General features: G+C 43.1%; 1 protein-coding gene across 1 annotated transcript in view; it reads left to right on the forward strand.

Moving 5' to 3' along the window:
• LOC309363323 (dynein axonemal heavy chain 11-like) overlaps nucleotides 1-19,867 on the forward strand; it is a 216,175-nt gene that overhangs the window by 57,057 nt on the left and 139,251 nt on the right. Inside the window, exons 30-36 of the mRNA XM_081899478.1 lie at nucleotides 3,136-3,213; nucleotides 4,256-4,388; nucleotides 4,498-4,625; nucleotides 10,099-10,247; nucleotides 12,374-12,524; nucleotides 15,019-15,150; nucleotides 17,667-17,840. Coding sequence (XP_081755604.1) covers nucleotides 3,136-3,213; nucleotides 4,256-4,388; nucleotides 4,498-4,625; nucleotides 10,099-10,247; nucleotides 12,374-12,524; nucleotides 15,019-15,150; nucleotides 17,667-17,840 — 945 coding nt within the window. The remainder of the gene's footprint in view (nucleotides 1-3,135; nucleotides 3,214-4,255; nucleotides 4,389-4,497; nucleotides 4,626-10,098; nucleotides 10,248-12,373; nucleotides 12,525-15,018; nucleotides 15,151-17,666; nucleotides 17,841-19,867) is intronic.

Here is a 19,867-nt window from a genome sequence, read left to right on the forward strand (position 1 = left end):
TGCTCATCTCGCTTTACAGGCCGAGGGAGCCGGCGTTTGTCCGCTTCCACAGACAGTTTTTCCAGGTCATGCGGCCAGCATGACTAAGCCGCTTCTGGCAAAGCCAGAGCAGCGCACGGAAACATTGTTTACCTTCCCGCCGGAGCGGTACATATTTATCTACTTGCACTGCGTGCTTTTGAACTGCTAGGTGGGCAGGAGCAGGGACCGAGCAACGGGAGCTCACTTACCTGGGAGTAAAAAGTAAAAAGGTAAAGGACCCCTGGACGCTTAAGTCCAGACAAAGGCGACTATGAGGTTGCGGCGCTCATCTCGCTTTTCAGGCCGAGGGAGCCGGTGTTTGTCCACAGACAGCTTTCCAGGTCATGTGGCCAGCATGATTAAACTGCTTCTGACACAACGAGACACCATGACAGGTCCCAGTGCACATGTCAACGCCATTTATCTTCCCACTGTAGTGGTACCTATTTATCTACTTGCACTGGCATGCTTTCAAACTGCTTGGTTGGCAGGAGCTGGGACAGAGCAATGGGAGCTCACCCCATTTCACAGATTCAAACTGCCACCTTTCCAATCAGCAAGTCCAAGAGGTTCAGTGTTTTAGACCACAGCGCCATCCGCATCACTCATACCTGGGAGCATGCCCCATTGAATTCAGTAGGATGCGGTTTTGAGTAGGCATAGTTAGGATAGTGCTGCGTGCTGCTGAGGAAGGTAGATGCCAGTGTGGTTAATGACATATCTGTGTGCACTCTTAACTGCTTTTCAGTTGAAAGTAAATTTTATTTTATTATTTGTTTGTTCAAAAGATCTCAGGGCGGTAAAGGTAAAGGGACCCCTGACCATTAGGTCCAGCTGTGACCGACTCTGGGGTTGTGGTGCTCATCTCGCTTTACTGGCCGAGGAAGCCGGCGTACAGCTTCCGGGTCATGTAGCCAGCATGACTAAGCCGCTTCTGGCGAACCAGAGCAGCACACAGAAACGCCGTTTACCTTCCCGCCGGAGCGGTACCTATTTATCTACTTGCACTTTGACGTGCTTTCGAACTGCTAGGTTGGCAGGAGCAGGGACCGAGCAACGGGAGCTCACCCAGTCGCGGGGATTCGAACTGCTGACCTTCTGATCGGCAAGTCCTAGGCTCTGTGGTTTAACCCACAGCCCCACCCACGTCCCTCTCAGGGCAGTACACAGAATTAAATACAGGATAAAAACAAGCAAATAAGTAAAACGAAACAGCACATTAAGTCCCCCCCCCGACCCATTTCCCAAATTAGTGGCTTTATTGTCTTTTCCATGGCCACACTGAGGACCTCTATGGTGGCAAGGGTCCTCCCCACCCCTCACTCCTGTTGTATGGCCCCTGCCTCTGTATTCTAGCACCCTCTAGCAGCACAAATCAGAGAGTTAGGGTTGCTTCCTAAGACATCAGAACAAACTCAGCCTACATAAAAGTGTTCTGGACACCGAATTAAAATAAAACAAAATATCTGGGTAAATTGGAGGCATCGTGGTCTGGCATTTAAAAGCTATGCCACCTCCAGATTAATCTCTTGGGGGAGAGGGCATTCCATAAGCATGACGCCACCAATTAGTATCTGCAGCCCAGATGCAGTAACAGCAAAATTAGCAATAAATCACGACCCTTTATGACTCCCAATCTCCCTAAAATAGATTTTCAGAGTTTACCCTTTTAGTCCCTTGTGTTTTCGGCAGGTGCTTAGTGGGAGGAAAACATGAGCAACTGACCTCTGAAGAGCTGTGTTTCAATTTAGTTTTGTTTTACTGTAATAGGGAATGAAAAATAACAGTTGGTTAGAGCATGGTGCTGATCACCCCAAGGTTGCAGGTTTGATCCCTGTAAGGGACAGCTGCATATTCCTGCATTGCAGGGGGTTGGAATAGATGATCCTCAGGGTCCCTTACAACTCTGTGATTCTATGATATTAATGACATTCCTTTCCTTCTAACAATCCTTTATTTATTACGCTGCAAGTGAACTCAAACTACCGTACCAAACGACCTTCAATACCTCTCAGCGAGGCTGCAGCCCTGTATCCATTTACTCCACAGAACTCAGTAGGACTTATATTTTGAGTAGACATGTGGGTGGTGCTGTGGGTTAAACCACAGAGCCTAGGACTTGCCGATCAGAAGGTCGGCGGTTTGAATCCCCGCAACGGGGTTAGGTAAACGGCGTTTCCGTGCACTGCTCTGGTTCGCCAGAAGTGGCTTAGTCATGCTGGCCACATGACCCGGAAGCTGTACGCCGGCTCCCTTGACCAATAAAGCGAGATGAGCGCCGCAACCCCAGGGTCAGTCACGACTGGACCTAATGGTCAGGGGTCCCTTTACCTTTACCTTTACGTGCTGAGACAATATAGTGAAACCTATGTTGCACGTTTAATTTTTATGTTGTGAACCGCCCTGTGATCTTTGGTGGTATAGAAATTTAATTACTAATTATAATAATTTAATTAATATGTTAGATGGTTTGTGGCTCTCCAGATGTTTTTGGACTACAACTCCCATCATCCCTAGCTAGCAGGACCAGTGGTCAGGGAAGATGGGAACTGTAGTCCAAAAACTGCTAGAGACCCAGGTTTGGAAAACCCTGATGTAGAAGGTCACAGGTTAACCACCCAACATAACCCCTTATACCACTTGTGTCTAATCTCAATGTAATATTTCGCAACAGAGCATAATCCATATGCCTTCCCTGCTGCAGAAGTCCCAAAACCTAATGGAATAGTCCTATTGTTCATTGTTCATCTAAAACCAGAGACAATGTAGTTCTGGACAATGTAGTGTTGATGCTGCTATTGACTCCATTCTTTCAGCCCTTAGCAGTAAAATCACACAGAGCATGTCCAACATACCCAGTGAAAATCTGACTTGTGTCTTTGTGAATACGTTCCACAACTGCAGCAGAACAGAGTAAAAGAGGGGCAATTTTTTAAGGAATGAGAGAATAAAATAGGACCAATGTTTATTGAAATGGGAAAGAAAAGTGTTCTCCGATTCTTCTCCTTCATTCTTACAGTTTTCTTAATACATAGCTATGTCTGTAAAATATGTTCGCCATTATATCAATTCCAAACCCCACCCCACCCCTAATTTTCTTGAACGGCTTTTTAGGTTATGCAGTTAGAAGAACTACTGGCTGTCAGGCATTCGGTCTTTGTGGTTGGAAATGCTGGAACAGGGAAAAGCCAGGTAAAATGAAGAATACACACATTTCTCCAGCAAACAAATAGCAATAAAGAGAGCATGAATCAGTAATGCAGGTTACAAGATGTTTGCCACTTTGATGAAACTTCTGTGTTCAATACTCTCAGTGAATTTGATATTCTGGTGTCGGTGGGGCATGTCAACTTCTTCAGTTTTCGTTCCCCCCAAATCCGGTTACATATTTTTATCCTGGATGTACCTTGGGTTACAGACGCTTCAGGTTACAGATGCTTCAGGTTACAGACTCCGCTAACCCAGAAGTAGTGCTTCAATTTAAGAACTTTGCTTCAGGATGAGAACAGAAATCGTGCTCCGGCGGCGCGGCAGCAGCAGGAGGCTCCATTAGCTAAAGTGGTGCTTCAGGTTAAGAACAGTTTCAGGTTAAGTATGGACCTCCAGAACGAATTAAGTACTTAACCTGAGGTACCACTGTATATATGCATTTCCTTACATATGTAGGAGCAGAGCACATAAAACAGGGTTGAGGAAAGCTGAAGCACTATCATGAGTGCTGAAAGGAAGGAAACCTATGGATAGGTATACTAAGGACATGCACACTTAAGGAAGTGGGCGTAAGATGTAAAGTGTGAAGGTGTGAAACACATATATTGCACAAATATAACTAGTGTGTGTGTGGGGGTAATGACTTGACTGCAGTTACCTATTAGATATATCAAAAAAAATTCCTTCCAGTAGCACCTTAAAGACCAACTAAGTTAGTTCTTGGTATGAGCTTTCGTGTGCATGCACACTTCTTCAGATACGGTATCTGAAGAAGTGTGCATGCACACGAAAGCTCATACCAAGAACTAACTTAGTTGGTCTTTAAGGTGCTACTGGAAGGAATTTTTTTTGTTTTGACTATGGCAGACCAACACGGCTACCTATCTGTAACTGGAACTATTAGATATATATTCAGGTTAACTTCTCTGTTGTATGTGGAACAGCAGATAATTTTGAAGGATGCCTGTTAACTGAAGCTACCACTTGATTGTGAAACTGGCATGATAAAATGTTCTTACTTTAGATATTAAAGACACTACACGTGACTTACTCAAATATGAAGCTGAGGCCAGCATGGAATGATATCAACCCCAAAGCTGTCACAACGGATGAACTTTTTGGCTTTCTTCACCCATCAACAAGGGAGTGGAAAGATGGTATTTCCAATCATTATAATCTTAATAAAATTGCACATCTTAACATATACAAACACATACAAGTTTGTTGTTGTTTAAAAAACTAATTTTTGTTTTCATCGTTTTGAAGGCTTGTTTTCTTCCATGATGAGAGAACTGTCTAGCATCACGCACGATGGCCCCAAATGGATTGTCTTGGATGGTGACATTGATCCTATGTGGATTGAGTCACTCAACACTGTCATGGATGACAATAAGGTGTGTATCACATTCTTTAACATGGCTGTGATGAGTAGGTGAGATACTCTTCTGGTCCATTTGCTAAATATGTACAGTGTTTTCTGCAGTGCCAGATTTATGTATAAGCTAAATAAGCTATAGCTTAGGGCCCCACTCTCTTGGGGGTCCCACCAAAATTTAAAGGGAAAAATCACCTGGATGTACATTTCCAAAATATAAGATAAAAAAACAAATAAAATAAAACCTACATACAGCAACAGTGTTTTGTGTTGTGTAGGCTCCTATGATGTAAGTAATGGCCCCCACCTGTATTTCACTATTAATATACTTCTTAATTGTATTTCAGTTCAACAATCACTTTGATAAAATAAATATATTGTTATGTCCAAATGGCTTTAGATACCTTGTTGTTGTTGTGGATCAGAGCACGCCAGGCACTCCTGTCTTTCACTGCCTCTCGCAGTTTGGTCAAACTCATGCTGGTAGCTTCAAGAACACTGTCCAACCATCTTGTCCTCTGTCGTCCCCTTCTCCTTGTGCCCTCCATCTTTCCCAACATCAGGGTCTTTTCCAGGGAGTCTTCTCTTCTCATGAGGTGGCCAAAGTATTGGAGCCTCAGCTTCAGGATCTGTCCTGCCAGTGAGCACTCAGGGCTGATTTCCTTCAGAATGGATAGGTTTGATCTTCTTGCGGTCCACGCTCAAGAGTCTCCTCCAGCACCATAATTCAAAAGCATCAATTCTTCGGCGATCAGCCTTCATTATGGTCCAGCTCTCACTTCACTACTGGGAAAACCATGGCTTTAACTATACGGACCTTTGTTGGCAAGGTGATGTCTCTGCTTTTTAAGATGCTATCTAGGTTTGCCATTGCTTTTCTCCGAAGAAGCAGGCATCTTTTAATTTCGTGACTGCTGTCACCACCTGCAGTGATTATGGAGCCCAAGAAAGTAAAATCTCTCACTGCCTCCATTTCTTCCCCTTCTATTTGCCAAGAGGTGATGGGACCAATGGCCATTATCTTAGTTTTTTTGATGTTAAGCTTCAGGCCATATTTTGCGCTCTCCTCTTTCACCCTCATTAAAAGGATACCTATTAGGTCCATAAATTACCATATAGCATATATTCAACACAAAAAACAGCGACAAATTGTTGTTGATAAAGGACAGCTGGACATAGAAAGGGCCCCATTACCTTCAGTAGCTTAGGGCCTCATCAAGCCTAAATCTGGCCCTGGTTTTCTGTATACATCATACAGACGAAGACAAGCTCTTAATAATAGCTTTGAACACTGTTGGGAAAGGCATGTTAGCCTGAACATGGTTATCAATTGTTCTGGTAGCATCCATCTTAGATTCCTGTAAAGGAGGAGTGGGGAACCTCAGGCTCGGTTGGATGGGGTGTGTATATAATAATAATATAATATACTATTATTATATTATAATAATATTTTTTTATTTATACCCCGCCAATCTGGCTGAGTTTCCCCAGCCACTCTGGGCGGCTCCCAATCAGGTGTTAAAAACAGTACAGTGTTACATATTAAAAACTTCCCTGAACAAGGCTGCCTTAAGATGTCTTCTGAATGTCAGGTAATTGTTTATCTCTTTCACATCTGATGGGAGGGCGTTCCACAGGGCGGGCGCCACTACCGAGAAGGCCCTCTGTCTGGTTCCCTGTAGCCTCACTTCTCACAATGAGGGAATCGCCAGAAGGCCCTCGGGGCTGGATCTCAGTGTCCGGGCTGAATGATGGGGGTGGAGACGCTCCTTCAGGTATACAGGACCGAGGCCGTTTAGGGCTTTAAAGGTCAGCACCAACACTTTGAACCGTGCTCGGAAACGTACAGTCCTCCAAATATTTTTATCTGGCCTTTGAAATCCTTCACTGGTCTTCTACACACCTCAAGTGTTTTTGCCTGACTAGAATATGTCCTTGAACTCTCATGATGCTTCTTCCTTGTCTGGGTGGAGGATAAAGAGTGCAAAGCATCAGACATGAGGCTACCTTAGAAGACCATTGAAGGACTGCTTTTGCCTGTGTGACCCTGGAGGTAATCTTTTGAGGGCCTGCTTTGAGTGCCTCTCACTCCAAGCCCCTGAAGATAGGTTGTACAGTAGTGTTAAAGGATAAAGGGCCTGGTTTTGCTAGGGAGCCCCAGTTATGGGACACCCTCACAGGAAACATTTGCCTGATTTAGGCGTCAGATCTGTGTTATTTTCCCAGTCCTAGCTGGCCATTTCACTGTTCTCCTGTCAATGCCTCTTTTAATCTAGAGCTTATAGTTTGGGGGGTTTTTTGCATCTGTAGGTGAGAATTGTTAATTTTATTACATTTGCAAGCCACTTCAGACACTGCAAGTGGAAAGATAGACTGTAATCCTGATATGTTGCATCCCTAATCTTGCACACTTACTATCTCTACTCAACAAGGTTTTGCTAGTTTTTGAATTGACATAAGACCTGCAAAGACTGTTTCTTAAAGGAGACAAAAGGGTGAAGAATAAGCACACTACGGGCAATGATGCCTCTATTGTATCAAAACTCGGTGGAGAAAAACCTAAAATCTGTTTCTGGCCTTATTATACCAAGACTTACAACCATTTCCTATAGACGACATTGACCAACTCTCCTGCTTATAGTAGACAGTGCTAATAGAGAAATAATTTTTTCATTGATAGACCCAGTACGGATGTGCTGTGATATAATTTCTGGTTTAAAGATACCAATAGCATCCAAAATAGAATTATGTATTTTGGAATGAAGAGTAGATCTAAACCCACATGACCTAGACTTACCCCCCAACACCCATTTAGTGTAAAAGAGAGAGAGAATGCCTCCTTAACTAAAATGAAAGTTCATGGAAGTGGGAGGAGCAGAAAGCTGAATCATTTTGTATTTTTTTTAGTATGTATTAATCTCCATTGATTAAAATGTCACCTTTCTTCACCACGGCGTCCTGGCCTTTCTTTATGATGGATACAACAGCAGGAGACCAAACTGTTGGAATTGAGATACTTTGTGCAAATTGAAAAGAGAATTTTTTTTTTTGCCCTAATTTCACACAATGCTGGAAACCTCCTTTAAATCACATTTTCCTAACCAGCTCCTAGAATAGCTCTTGTTGTTAGATTCTAAGGACTCTATTGTAGCTTTTAAGCTAAAGTACTCAGTAGGGGATGTGTAGCGTTGCACCGCCCCTTAGGAACACCAGAAGAATAGCACCTGATGGCAAGTACAATCATAGAAGATAAAAATGGATCACACTGAAACAGGTTATCCAGGCCCACTGTGGGCCATTGCTCTATTGTAGCACACGGGATCTACAACATATCCTGTATGGCCTATTTCCCCCAAGTTCTCCAGTTTGCCATAAAACATTCCTCATTCTCGCAGCCAAAATCCTGCCAGTTCTCGCGATTTTATTGTTACTCTTGAAATACTGTATTTTTCGCTCCATAGGACACACTTTTCCCCCTCCAAAAATTAAGGGGAAATGCGTGTGCATCCTATGGAGCGAATGCAGGCTCCTTGGCTTCAGCGATAGCAACACGAAGCCTCCGAAGCGCAGAGGGAGCACTCCCTCCGTGCTCCGGAGGCTTCACGTTGCTTTCGCTGAAGCCTGGAGAGCGAGAGGGGTCGGTGCTCTCCTGGCTTCAGCGAAAGGAACCTGAAGCCTCCGGAGAGCAGTGGGAACTCGCACTGCGCTCTGAAGGCTTCAGGGATAGCCGGAGGCTTCAGGTTCCTTTTGCTGAAGCCGGGAGAGCAAGATTCTCCCTGCTTCAGCAGAGAGGGAGAACTGCGCGGCGCCCCTTCAGCCAAGTGGGAGGAGAAATGGAAGGGGCTCCGTTTCTCCTGCTGCTTCGCTGAAGGGGCGCTGAGCAGAGAGGGGAGAATTTTTTCTTGTTCTCCCCCTCTAAAACAAGGTGCGTCCTATGGTCGGGTGTGTCCTATAGAGCAAAAAATACGGTACTTGGTTTTTTTCCTGATAAGTTTGTGTTTGGAATCATGTGTTTGGATTTCTTTTCTTGTGAAGGATTGCAAAAAAACAGTTTGATTTCTCTCTTCGGTTATAGTCAAAAGATGTAGTAGATGAAACTTGATTTCTCTTTAGCTCAATTCAGATATATTGCCAAGGCATTATATTGGTGTTACAGTAAGACAACAAAAAAAACCTTCCTTCCCTTCCTTTCTCCCCCGATACTTCCTATTTCACAGCAAACATATTTTGCTACTTTTTTTCTTCTAAAGGAGGCAAATTATGTTTTGCATAAACCAGTTTTCCTTTAAGATGGAATTGGAAATCACAAGCAAACATGGCATCCAGTTATGCTTTGCAGACAAACCATGGTTTCCCATTGCAGACACAGGAAACTGTGGTTTCCCTTGTAAAAGGAAGGGTAGGATGATAACAGAGCACATGTGGAGAGATGAGAGAACAGAAGCCTCGTGCGCATTCAAGCAATACCACAGTGTGGTTTAGCATTATATCTGAACAGCTATCTCTTAGAGCCTTTCTGCTAGCAACTGGCAACAACACCTTTAAATTTATTTCTTTTCCAACCACTTTAGCCTTAAAATAATTGTGTGAAATACAAAAGCTCAGTTTACTTTTGCATTTGCAGCAGTACATTGATTTAGTGAAATATACCATTTTCATCTTTACTTTACTTTATTTAATATTTACTTTACTTTACTTAATTCAAGGGACCAAAGAACAGCATCTTGGAAAGAAAAATAGCCATATTTTTTTCTTTTTGCCTGAACTTATGCTTAATGTGCATTGAAACCACACCATTGCTGGCTTATTCAATTTTAAGAGATTTAATTCATAGTTTCTTCTCTTCATAAATTGTAGGTTTGATTTCATGATGATTTACTATTGTTATCCCTTTTGTTTTGCTGTTTTTCAACCCATCCCTAACATAAATTTCTTTCCATGAATCAAGATATTATATTGATTTTATTCCCATTGACAATAAAGAATCCTTTTGTGTAAGTCCAGCAAAACAAAATTGCAGAGAAGAGTCACTTTTTTGTCCATTTTGATCATTGCTGGGTAAGTGGATAGGGAACCAGTTGACTTTTCAATGAAATGACAATTAACATGGCTTTATAAAAACATTGAAGAAATTAAGGACAGTTCAATGGGAACGTCTCCTGCACATGTTTAATTGAAACAGCACAGTATCACTTTCATTAATTTCAATGTTTCGTATGCAAGAGATCTTCTCATTGGATAGTGTTTGAGTTCATTCTTCTGCTGTTTTCCTGAATGCCACAGCAGATATCCATAAAGATATAAGGGATACTATTTAAACTGACAAATAACACTCATTGGAAAATAAAATCATATTCCTGTGTATTAGCTATAGCTGAACATGTGCTCTGTGATTCTTACTTAAAAAAAAAACCAACCACAACAGAACATTAATTACTTAATTTGAAAAGCAAATACCTACTGCAATAAAATTGTAATGACTCTGTGCTTAGGTTCTGACTTTAGCAAGTAACGAACGGATTTCATTAACACCTTCCATGTGGCTGGTGTTTGAAATAAGCCACCTCCGGGCAGCAACTCCAGCCACTGTGTCGCGAGCTGGAATCCTCTATGTGAATACGCAGGACCTAGGCTGGAGCCCGTGAGTACCTCCCTTGCTTTTTGTGCTTTTAATGTGCCCTTTGCAATATTACCCATTTTGTGCTCTTTCATTAGCCAACTTGAAGAAAGGCAAGACACACATTTAACAAGCAAATGGCAGTTCAGTGCACCTTCAGCCAGCAACTCTGGGGCCAGTAAGAATATATGAAGATCCCTGCTGGATCGGACAACAGACCTATGCTGTCCAAAATGCCTATGGCCATGCTTGTTCCTATGGTAGTGATGATCTCATTTGCTGCTGCACTATACTGTATTCTTAACTCAGCAAACAGCTTGCTGAATGCTCCGTTCGTGTAGCTGTCATCTTGTCAGCTGTATGTTGTTGTTGTTTAGTCGTTTAGTCGTGTCCGACTCTTTGTGACCCCATGGACCAGAGCACGCCAGGCACTTCTGTCTTCCACTGCCTCCCGCAGTTTGGTCAAACTCATGCTGGTAGCTTCGAGAACACTATCCAACCATCTCGTCCTCTGTCGTCTCCTTCTCCTTGTGCCCTCCATCTTTCCCAACATCAGGGTCTTTTCAAGGGAGTCTTCTCTTCTCATGAGGTGGCCAAAATATTGGAGCCTCAGCTTCAGGATCTGTCCTTCCAGTGAGCACTCAGGGTTGATTTCCTTAAGAATGGATAGGTTTGATCTTCTTGCAGTCCATGGGACTCTCAAGAGTCTCCTCCAGCACCATAATTCAAAAGCATCAATTCTTCAGCAACTTTCACTTCCATACATCACTACTGTCAGCTGTATACTCTATGGTATTGAGTGAACAGCTATTTCCTCAGAGATTAAGCTGATCAGTACCGTACAAAGGAACTTGTCATTGGAGCCATAATGCACTGGTGCTGCTACTAGAGCTGTAGATATCTCCCATGTGAGCCATGGGGACATCTTCCAATATGGGAAAGGGAATATTTCAGTGGTAGAGCACCTGCATTGAAGGCAAAAGGTCCCAGGTTCAGTCCCTAGCCCAGTGTTTCCCAAACATGTGTCTCCAGCTCTTTTTGGACTACAGTTCCCATCGTTCTTGACCACTGGTTCTGCTAGCTAGGGATGATGGGAGTTGTGGTCCAAAAACAGCTGGAAACCCAAGTTTGGGAAACACTGCCCTAGTGTATCTAGACAGGACTGGGGAAGAATTCTATCTGAAAATCTGGATGACTGGTGCTAGACCTTTAGTGTGAAGAAGGCAACTTTCTAGGGAGACACAGGGTAGGAGAACATAGGGAAAATGTCCAGAACAGGGGTTGCTGACTCAGTGTCTGCAGGTGGAAATGTGCCCACTGGTCCACAAAGTTTGATGACCCGCACTGAGAGGAAATGTCTCTGGGATAGTCAAGGGGAAACCCCAGATCCTATAAGTAAACAGTGGGGAAGAGGGGTGAAATAATAATGCCAGGTTTTGGGAGTATTGGGGAAAGTTTAGACAGAAAAGCTTTATTGGTGTGGAGGTGACGGCATGCGAGTGGCAACTTTTCTTCTTCTCTAAATTACATTTGTTATTTCCCTCAACATCCATGGAAATGTCATATGCTTCTAAGACAGCATTTCCCAGTCTCATTCCTTTCAGACACCATGGCCAATGACCAAGGATGAGGGACGCTGCAGTTCAAAACATCTGAAAGATGACAGGTTGAGGGAGAGTGTGCCTTAGGGGTAAAAAAAAAGCATTTAAAGTCCTAAATTTTAACTGACAGAAGAACACACACCTGGAACAGAATCAAGCAGCCTTTTCTAATCAGGAGCCCTCCAAATGGTTTGGACTTAGACTCTCATCACCCCTGGTCACTGGTCATAGTGATTGTAGCTACTGGGAGATGGAGTCCAAAATATGTGGAGGGCACTGGTTTGGGAAGGCAAAAGAAGCAGTAACGTAGTCACAGTTGTACTACAAGGCCAAATCGGTTGGAAACGGATCACCAACAAACAAGGTAATTCAGAGAGGCATTTCAGCAAGTAAAATAAGGCTGAACCAAGCTAAGGACATACCGTAAAAGCACTAGGCGGCTCCGCAAACAATCCTCTGCTCCCCTCATAAACCCACTTTCAAACATAATAAACAAAAGCAATTGATTAAGGGGAGGAGAAGCACCCTAAAATAAGTTTGTTTTCACAGATACGTGACTAGCTGGATTGAAACTCGCAAAGCACAGACGGAAAGGGCAAATCTAACCATCCTTTTTGACAAATATGTTCCTTACTGCTTGGAGCAAGTCCGCTGCAACTTAAAAACCATCACCCCCGTTCCAGAGAACAGCATGGTTCAGGTAACAACAACTGCAGCAGGATCTTCAGACTGCCACTCTTCCTGAGATGTGATTGTGAGAGTGTTCAAGTATGCAGACCTAGTGTGAAGGAACTTCATTATAATCACAGCATGGTTTAACATTTTGTGTTTTGTGATTCAAGTGACAAAGCAGACACAGATTGTGTAACTGTTTCCTCCTGAATTAGGGCTGATGCCATCCTCTACAGTAATCTCATTTGAAGTCAAAAAGACTACTCTTGAGACTCTTATAGAGTCAAGTTATTGTTCATACAAGTAGTATATATAAAAAAGAAATATGGGAACACTATGGAGGTGAGGTCGGTGTTCCTTCATTTTCTAAAACAGACTCCATAATTACAATGAAGTTATTTGGCTGTTGATAAAATTGAGCTCAACAATTTAGGAGTGTTAACTGCTATACAGAATTCTGGACAGACCATTGCTTGATCGGACAGACCGTTGCTTGAAAGTTACTTTAGCAAGCAACTGAAATTACAACAGACATTATATGGGACAAGCCCTTACTTTCCTTAAGTTATGTTATTTTTAAAATGCCATATGCATTTCTGAATGAATGCAGAAGTTATGCACTTGAATAATGCTTTTATATGAAGCTTTTGAGTGTGGGGGGTTTTTTTGTTTTTTTTAAAAAAAGCTTTCTGGATCACATTATTTTTCTATGAGGAAAAAACAAAAGCCAGAAATGAAAACAGTTTTTTTGTGTGCCTAACATACAAGGCAGAAAAACTCAAACTAGAGAACTTAGATGTGGGTCTTTTGAACAGCACAGTTACATTGCATTTGGGTATTATTTTTTGAGTCATTCGCACACATCTGTACTCCAAAAGTGGTAAAGAGTGTGTGGTTGGGGTCGCTCCCACAATGACTTTTAAAAACATATTTATTTAATAAAGTTTGCTTGCATAGATTCTGCACCAGAAGGAGGACTACTACAGCAGTGCTCATTGCAGAACCCCCCCCCCTCTCTCTCTCTCTCTGTGTGTGTGTGTGTGTGTATGCATCTGTCTCTGCGCACATGCAAAAGTGGAACAGGGCAAGATTCTGGAAATCCTGGGAGTAGGGGGAAGAAAATGAGTGAATTTTGTGCTCATCTGTAGGAGCTGAACTGGGAAGCAGATAGGACTATGTGACACCATTCTCCCAGTGCAGTTCATGTTTCCCTGTTATACTGGAATTGAGCCAATATCTGCAGCTGTCACAAAGCTCAGTAATTCTATATGTTCCCAACCTATATATTGCAGAGAACACTCTTCCACCTTGTAGGCCCAGTTCCATAATTTGAACACAGTCTGATAAAGACTTTCCTCTGCTCTTTCAGCCTAGGTATGTGTGCTTAAGAGGATAATATCAGTTACCAAAATTTTGGGTTGCCATATTTCAAAAAGTAAAAAACAGGACATCCTGAAAGTTGCTGAACTTTCTTTTAGGAAAACACCAAGATTGTTGAGCTTTTTTAGGAAACCCCCAAAGTTGTTGAGATTTTTTTAGACAAAACCCAAAGTTGTTGAGATTTTCTTGCAAGAATGCAAAAAAACCACGTATTTTTTTGTTTGACTTGGAAATTCCTCCAGGACGTCAATTCTGCCTTTGAAATCCTGGTAATGTCTGGGACATATGCCAGCCCTACCAATATTATGCTTTCTGAAAACAGGCTTTGCATGCAGAACACATTCCCATAGACCAGGGGCGGCTTATCTTTGATCCTCCAGGTGTTGCTGGACTACAATTCCCATCAAACCTAGCCAACATGGCCAGTGGTCAGAGATGATGGGAGTTGTAGTTCAACATCTAAAGGACCATATCTTAGTGTGAACCTCTCTGCCTCTACCACTGACATGTGACACTCTCCAGGAATAGTATATGGCAAATTCCTTCTTCTTGCATCAGTTACCACTTTTCAGTGGTTGAATACAGTTTCCAGTCCTTCACCTCAGCTCTCAAACAGCTCTTCCTTCTGCAGTGTTTGATTCAATTGCCCATGGGCCAGAGAAGAAGTGGGGACTGCACATAGATCCACACTGGGAATTAATCTTCCCCCTCCCTCTTCAGTTTAACAATTTGTGTATGTTGCTTAGGTGTGCCTAACATATTGCAGGAGCAGCTACCTAGCAGGCTTTACTGCCTATAATAAAGGGAACTCACCCTCGACTCATTGCTTTAGTCTCCTGTGTGTGACTTTTCTTCTTCTATGCCAAATCTGATACCAGTCCTACTCAGAGTAGACCCACTGAAATTAATGGGTGTAGTCTATTAATTTCAATGAGCCTACCCTGAGGAGAACCTAGTCAGATGCCGTCCTCTGTACTTATAAATACATCACAATGGTTGTGTGAAATTAAATAAGTGTTTTAAAATATTTATTATATTGGGACAGTAGCAGCTATAGAAGTGGAAATAAGAATATAAAGGATGTAGGGACTGTATTCAGATATCTCTATTCTCTCCTTCCTTTTTATTTATTTTCACTGGAGACTTTGTGTTCATTACTGGATTGTCTCCTGACCCCGGAGAATGCTCCCCCAGACTCTCCTCGTGAACTCTATGAAGTATATTTTGCATTTGCAAGTATATGGGCCTTCGGTGGTGCCTTGTTCCAAGATCAGGTGAGTGGCTGGTTTTGAGGGAAGATAACAGTATTTTGGTATTCTCTTCAAGTTTGACAGCAACCATTCCTGCATCACACGGGGTTGGGCTACATGACCCATGAGGTCCGGTGCAACTCAACAATTCTATGATTCTATCTTCCAATCAATGGCGTGCGGTGAAATTTTTCGTAGGGGAACAGGGCCAGAGGCACCAGCTTGCAAGAGTGATGGAGGAGGTGACATCACATGTGTGACCTCACAGCATCCCAACATCACATGCATGAGCACTGTGTCTCCCTTCCTAAGCCATGCAGAAGCTTCCTGGGCTTTGGGAAGCAGTCGCCAGGCTTTAATACTTTAATACTCTAATTTACCAGGAACGTTTAGGAGACTAGCCTAGTCCCCGTAGTCCACTGACTGCACTCCACTGCTTCCAATATATTTTCAATAAGAAATGAGACAGGAAAAATAAGCCAGCAATATTTGTATCATTAACTGCAAAATTATGGCTGTGAGCGTGTGTTTTTTATACAGTCGTACCTCGGAAATCGAACGCCTTGCGAGTCAAACATTTTGGCTCGCAAACACTGCAAACCCGGAAGTGAGTGTTCCAGTTTGCAGACGTTCTTCGGAACCCGAATGTCCGACACAGTGGAGCTTCCTGCAGCCAATTGGTTTCTGAATGTTTTGGAAGTCGAACGGACCTCCGGAACGCATTCCGATCGACTTCTGAGATACAACTGTATTTACATAAAGATCCAGAAGATCCCACCTTGGCCTAGTTGCTGAACAACAGTGATGTTCTCCACTTCTACCTTCTGTCACCAAAAAGTGATACATCCAAGATGCCCACCTTCAAATGTGCCTTTTAGCCATTATTTTATAAAATTAATATGAATTCATACGTGATTCTGGACACACCACTCCTTTGTGTACTGTAGGGGTCAGAAATCAGAATACACTGTCCATGCCAACAGATAAGGCCTGGACATATTTTTATATAGCACAGCTGTTCTGCCTTGTTGCTAGTTATTCATGCCCTTTTCTTTGGGTTCGTTCTTGTGGCGATATGTTCTACACTTTCCATTTCTTACATTTGACACTTGATAAACATTTTTGGCCCTGGGAAACATAATGTACACCATAGGGCTTTTCTAATCTCTAGCACCTACCATCCCACAAGCCAACTATCCGACTAACTCCTGCTTCTTACAAGTTCTGAAGGAAAAGTGTCAGACAATCACAGCAATTTTCTGCCAGCAAGATCACATATCCCTGATATAACTGATCCAACAGGAAGGAACTTTTCTCAGCCTAATGATTCATGACTGTTCTCTCTACAGGGATACAGACCGAGGAAATACTCTGAGCCTCCTGTTTCCTTTTACCACTTGCCAGGGTCTCCTACCAACATCTAGTTAATATTGGCTGTGATAGAAGACTTTTCACCCTAACAACTGATGAAGTAGCTGGCAGATCACTACCCCTTTTGAGTGGATTTAGGCCACTGATTGGCTACCAAGTCTATATTTGTCAGAACAGTGAAATAAGGCAAATGTGTCTCCAGATCCTTGTTCCCCTTCCTTTCTTTAATATCTCAAGATATCTCAAGCTGCTTGGCTTGATTTCTTTAAGATGTAAGCTGAACCCTCTCACACCACGGATGCATGTATTGTTAAGTGCCAGAACCTGGTTCACCTTTACTGCATCTTTCTGATAGCTTGGAAGAAGGCTTTGAATGTGACAGTATGTTAGGGTGGGCATTCCGTATTCTGCGAATGAGGGACTTAGCATGAACCATATGGCATTTTTGCTTCCAGAAAAACTCTGTGGCCACTTCCTTTTGTTTCTCGTGTAACTCCGTGCTCTCTGGTGTCACTCGAAAGCATGCAGCAACATATGATTATAAAAGAATAAAGGGCCTTGGTATTTTCATTCTCAGAAAATAGACAGTCTAGGAAACCTCAGGGTTAAAAGGTTACTATCGAATACTTCCTTGAGTTATTTCCCATAACTTAGATCAGTGAACATAGTTTGGGAGAAAGTCCTTCAGCTCCTGTAGTTTCTAAGCTATGAACTTAACATTCCCACTTGGTTCCCCCCCCTTTTCTTTAAGCTTTCCTCTCTGTTTTATAATGGTAAGGAACATAATAAGCTGTCTTTTATTTAAACAGACCATTGGTTCATCTGGCTCACTCTCGTCTACGATGATAGGCACTGACTTTCCAGATAGCAGTCTTTCCCAGCCCTGCCTGGAAAGGCCAGGGACTGATCCAATGGTCTTCTACAGTACATGCAATGCATGTGTTCTGCTGCTGAGTTATGCCCCTTAGTTGTTCTAGTGCTGCTTTAATTGTTTAAAATATTTCTTGAATGTCACCCAGAGGATGGCAGCTATTTTGGGTGCCTGCAAAACAGAACAAGCAAACAAACAAACAAACAAACAAACAAACAAACAAACAAAATGTTCACAGTCGGGCTAGCATATCTCTCCCCGTGTTTCATGTCTGTCTCCCCTTTGTTCTGTTTTTCAGCTAATTGATTATCGCATGGAGTTTAGTAGATGGTGGATAAAAGAAATGCGAACAATAAAATTTCCTTCCCAAGGGACGGTTTTTGATTACTTCATTGACCCGGATACGAAAAAATTTACTATGTGGAGTGAGAAAATTCCAGGCACCGAAATAGAAGCAGATGTCCCTCTCCAGGTAGGACAATCCACTGCAATTAGTCATAAGAGAAGCAGCACATATCTGGATAATTACGGCTGGATTAGGGGGAACACAAAGTGCATAACAAGTTGGAGTTCAAGTGTTGCTAATTATCAAAGCAGTGTCACAACACAAGGAACACTGCGCCAGTGGAAAGTGCATTGCTATTACGAAAAGGGTTTTGTTAAAGCAGATTCTGCGTATTGGGTTTTGTCTTGACACTATAGCTGGAAAGAAGACCCAAAGATTCCTATAAGTATAGTAATATTTTATCCATGCAGACCTGTGTCAAGGCCTGGCAGACCCAGGAGGAGGATGAGCTCACGGGGAGCGTAAACTGGGGAGAGGACGATGCCAGGGAGGGGGTCATCGGCCTGTGGGTCCTCCACTATATTGTTGGCACCTGTCTATCTCAGGAGACAATGGGAGAATGCCCCTTCAGAAATAGAGTCGAACCGTTGGAGAGTTACAGTGCCTACTGTGGCTGTAGAGAATGATATGGGAGAGACATGTTTTGTTGCAGATGGGGCAAATGAAGGCATCCAGTCTTGCTGCTACAGGTGCACAATGGTGCTTCTTCTCTCTGCATTCTTCCCAGCTTAGTGGGGCAGGGAGAGAGAATTGGCCACTAGTAACCCCTTGATTGGGACCCGGGTGGCGCTGTGGGTTAAACCACAGAGCCTAGGACTTGCCGATCAGAAGGTCGGTGGTTTGAATCCCCATGATGGGGTGAGCTCCTGTTGCTCGGTCCCTGCTCCTGCCAACCTAGCAGTTCGAAAGCACGTCAAAGTGCAGTGCAAGTAGATAAATAGGTACCACTCCGGTGGGAAGGTAAGCAGCGTTTCCGTGCGCTGCTCTGGTTCGCCAGAAGCGGCTTAGTCATGCTGGCCACATGACCCGGAAGCTGTATGCCGGCTTCCTCGGCCAATAAAGTGAGATGAGCGCTGCAACCCCAGAGTCGGTCATGACTGGACCTAATTGTCAGGGGTCCCTTTAGCTTTACTTTTAGACATGGTTAGGATTGTAAACAGTGAGGATCAGATAGATGACTTTGAAGAAACCATTGCTTCTCCCTCACCTGTTCATTCACAGAGCAGTCTATCTGCATTTTTCTTTTATTGTTAGTTGTTAAAAAAAATATCCAGTTTTTTTTACACCACTGTCTTCTTGAAAAGAAAGCAGAACAGCTTACAACAGCAAAATCAAATCACATTACAACATTAAATTTGTAGCTGCATCAAAAGCAGCAATATAAACACAATATAAGCAGAAATAGCAGCTCTCCCCCTGCCTGCCTGCCTGCCTGCCTGCCTGCTGCCTGCCTACCTCTCTCTCTCTCTCTCTCTCACTCACACACACACACACACACACAAACACACACACACACCCCAGAGGGGAGAAAACAGACAAAAGAGGACTTGCTCCCATGCCCTCCCCAAATTGTGGTGGCTCAGGAAGGTCAGGAGAACCCCCAGAACAGTGCCCAGGGGGGCAAGGAAGTGAGGGAAGATTGTTCTGTCTGGCAAGTGGAAATGCTTGCACTGGCAGAACAATCACCTTAGTGTGACATTGAATCTCACCCAAAGAGTAGGTAGTGAATAGGTGAAACCTCTGATCCAGCAGAGGTGTCTGCTAACATAAGACAAACAGTCCATTAAAAAAAATTTCCCTCTAGTGCCACCTACTGGCTAAACTATATAATGACATTATCCACATACTTTCTATAGAATGTTTCCTGTTTTCCTAAGGGCTGATGAGCTACCGTACATTTTATCTGCTCCAAGGTTCATCTGACAATCCCGGTCTTCTTGACCTCTAAGCTCTGTGTGGCAGATGCAGATGACTTTGGGTTCTCTATTTTGATTTCACATTTCAGAACATAAACACAAGAAACCCACAATGTAGACTAGGGGCGCCAACTTGAATAAAATAATGCAGAGGGGGCCAGGTAAGCCCTGCTCCACATAATCGATCACAAGACAGCATTTGAATGGCAATGCCTATCAACTTTTGGGAGCCCAAGC

This window comes from Podarcis melisellensis (assembly GCF_964234715.1).
Source record: "Podarcis melisellensis genome assembly, chromosome: 1".
Classification (NCBI taxonomy): Eukaryota; Metazoa; Chordata; class Lepidosauria; order Squamata; family Lacertidae; genus Podarcis; species Podarcis melisellensis.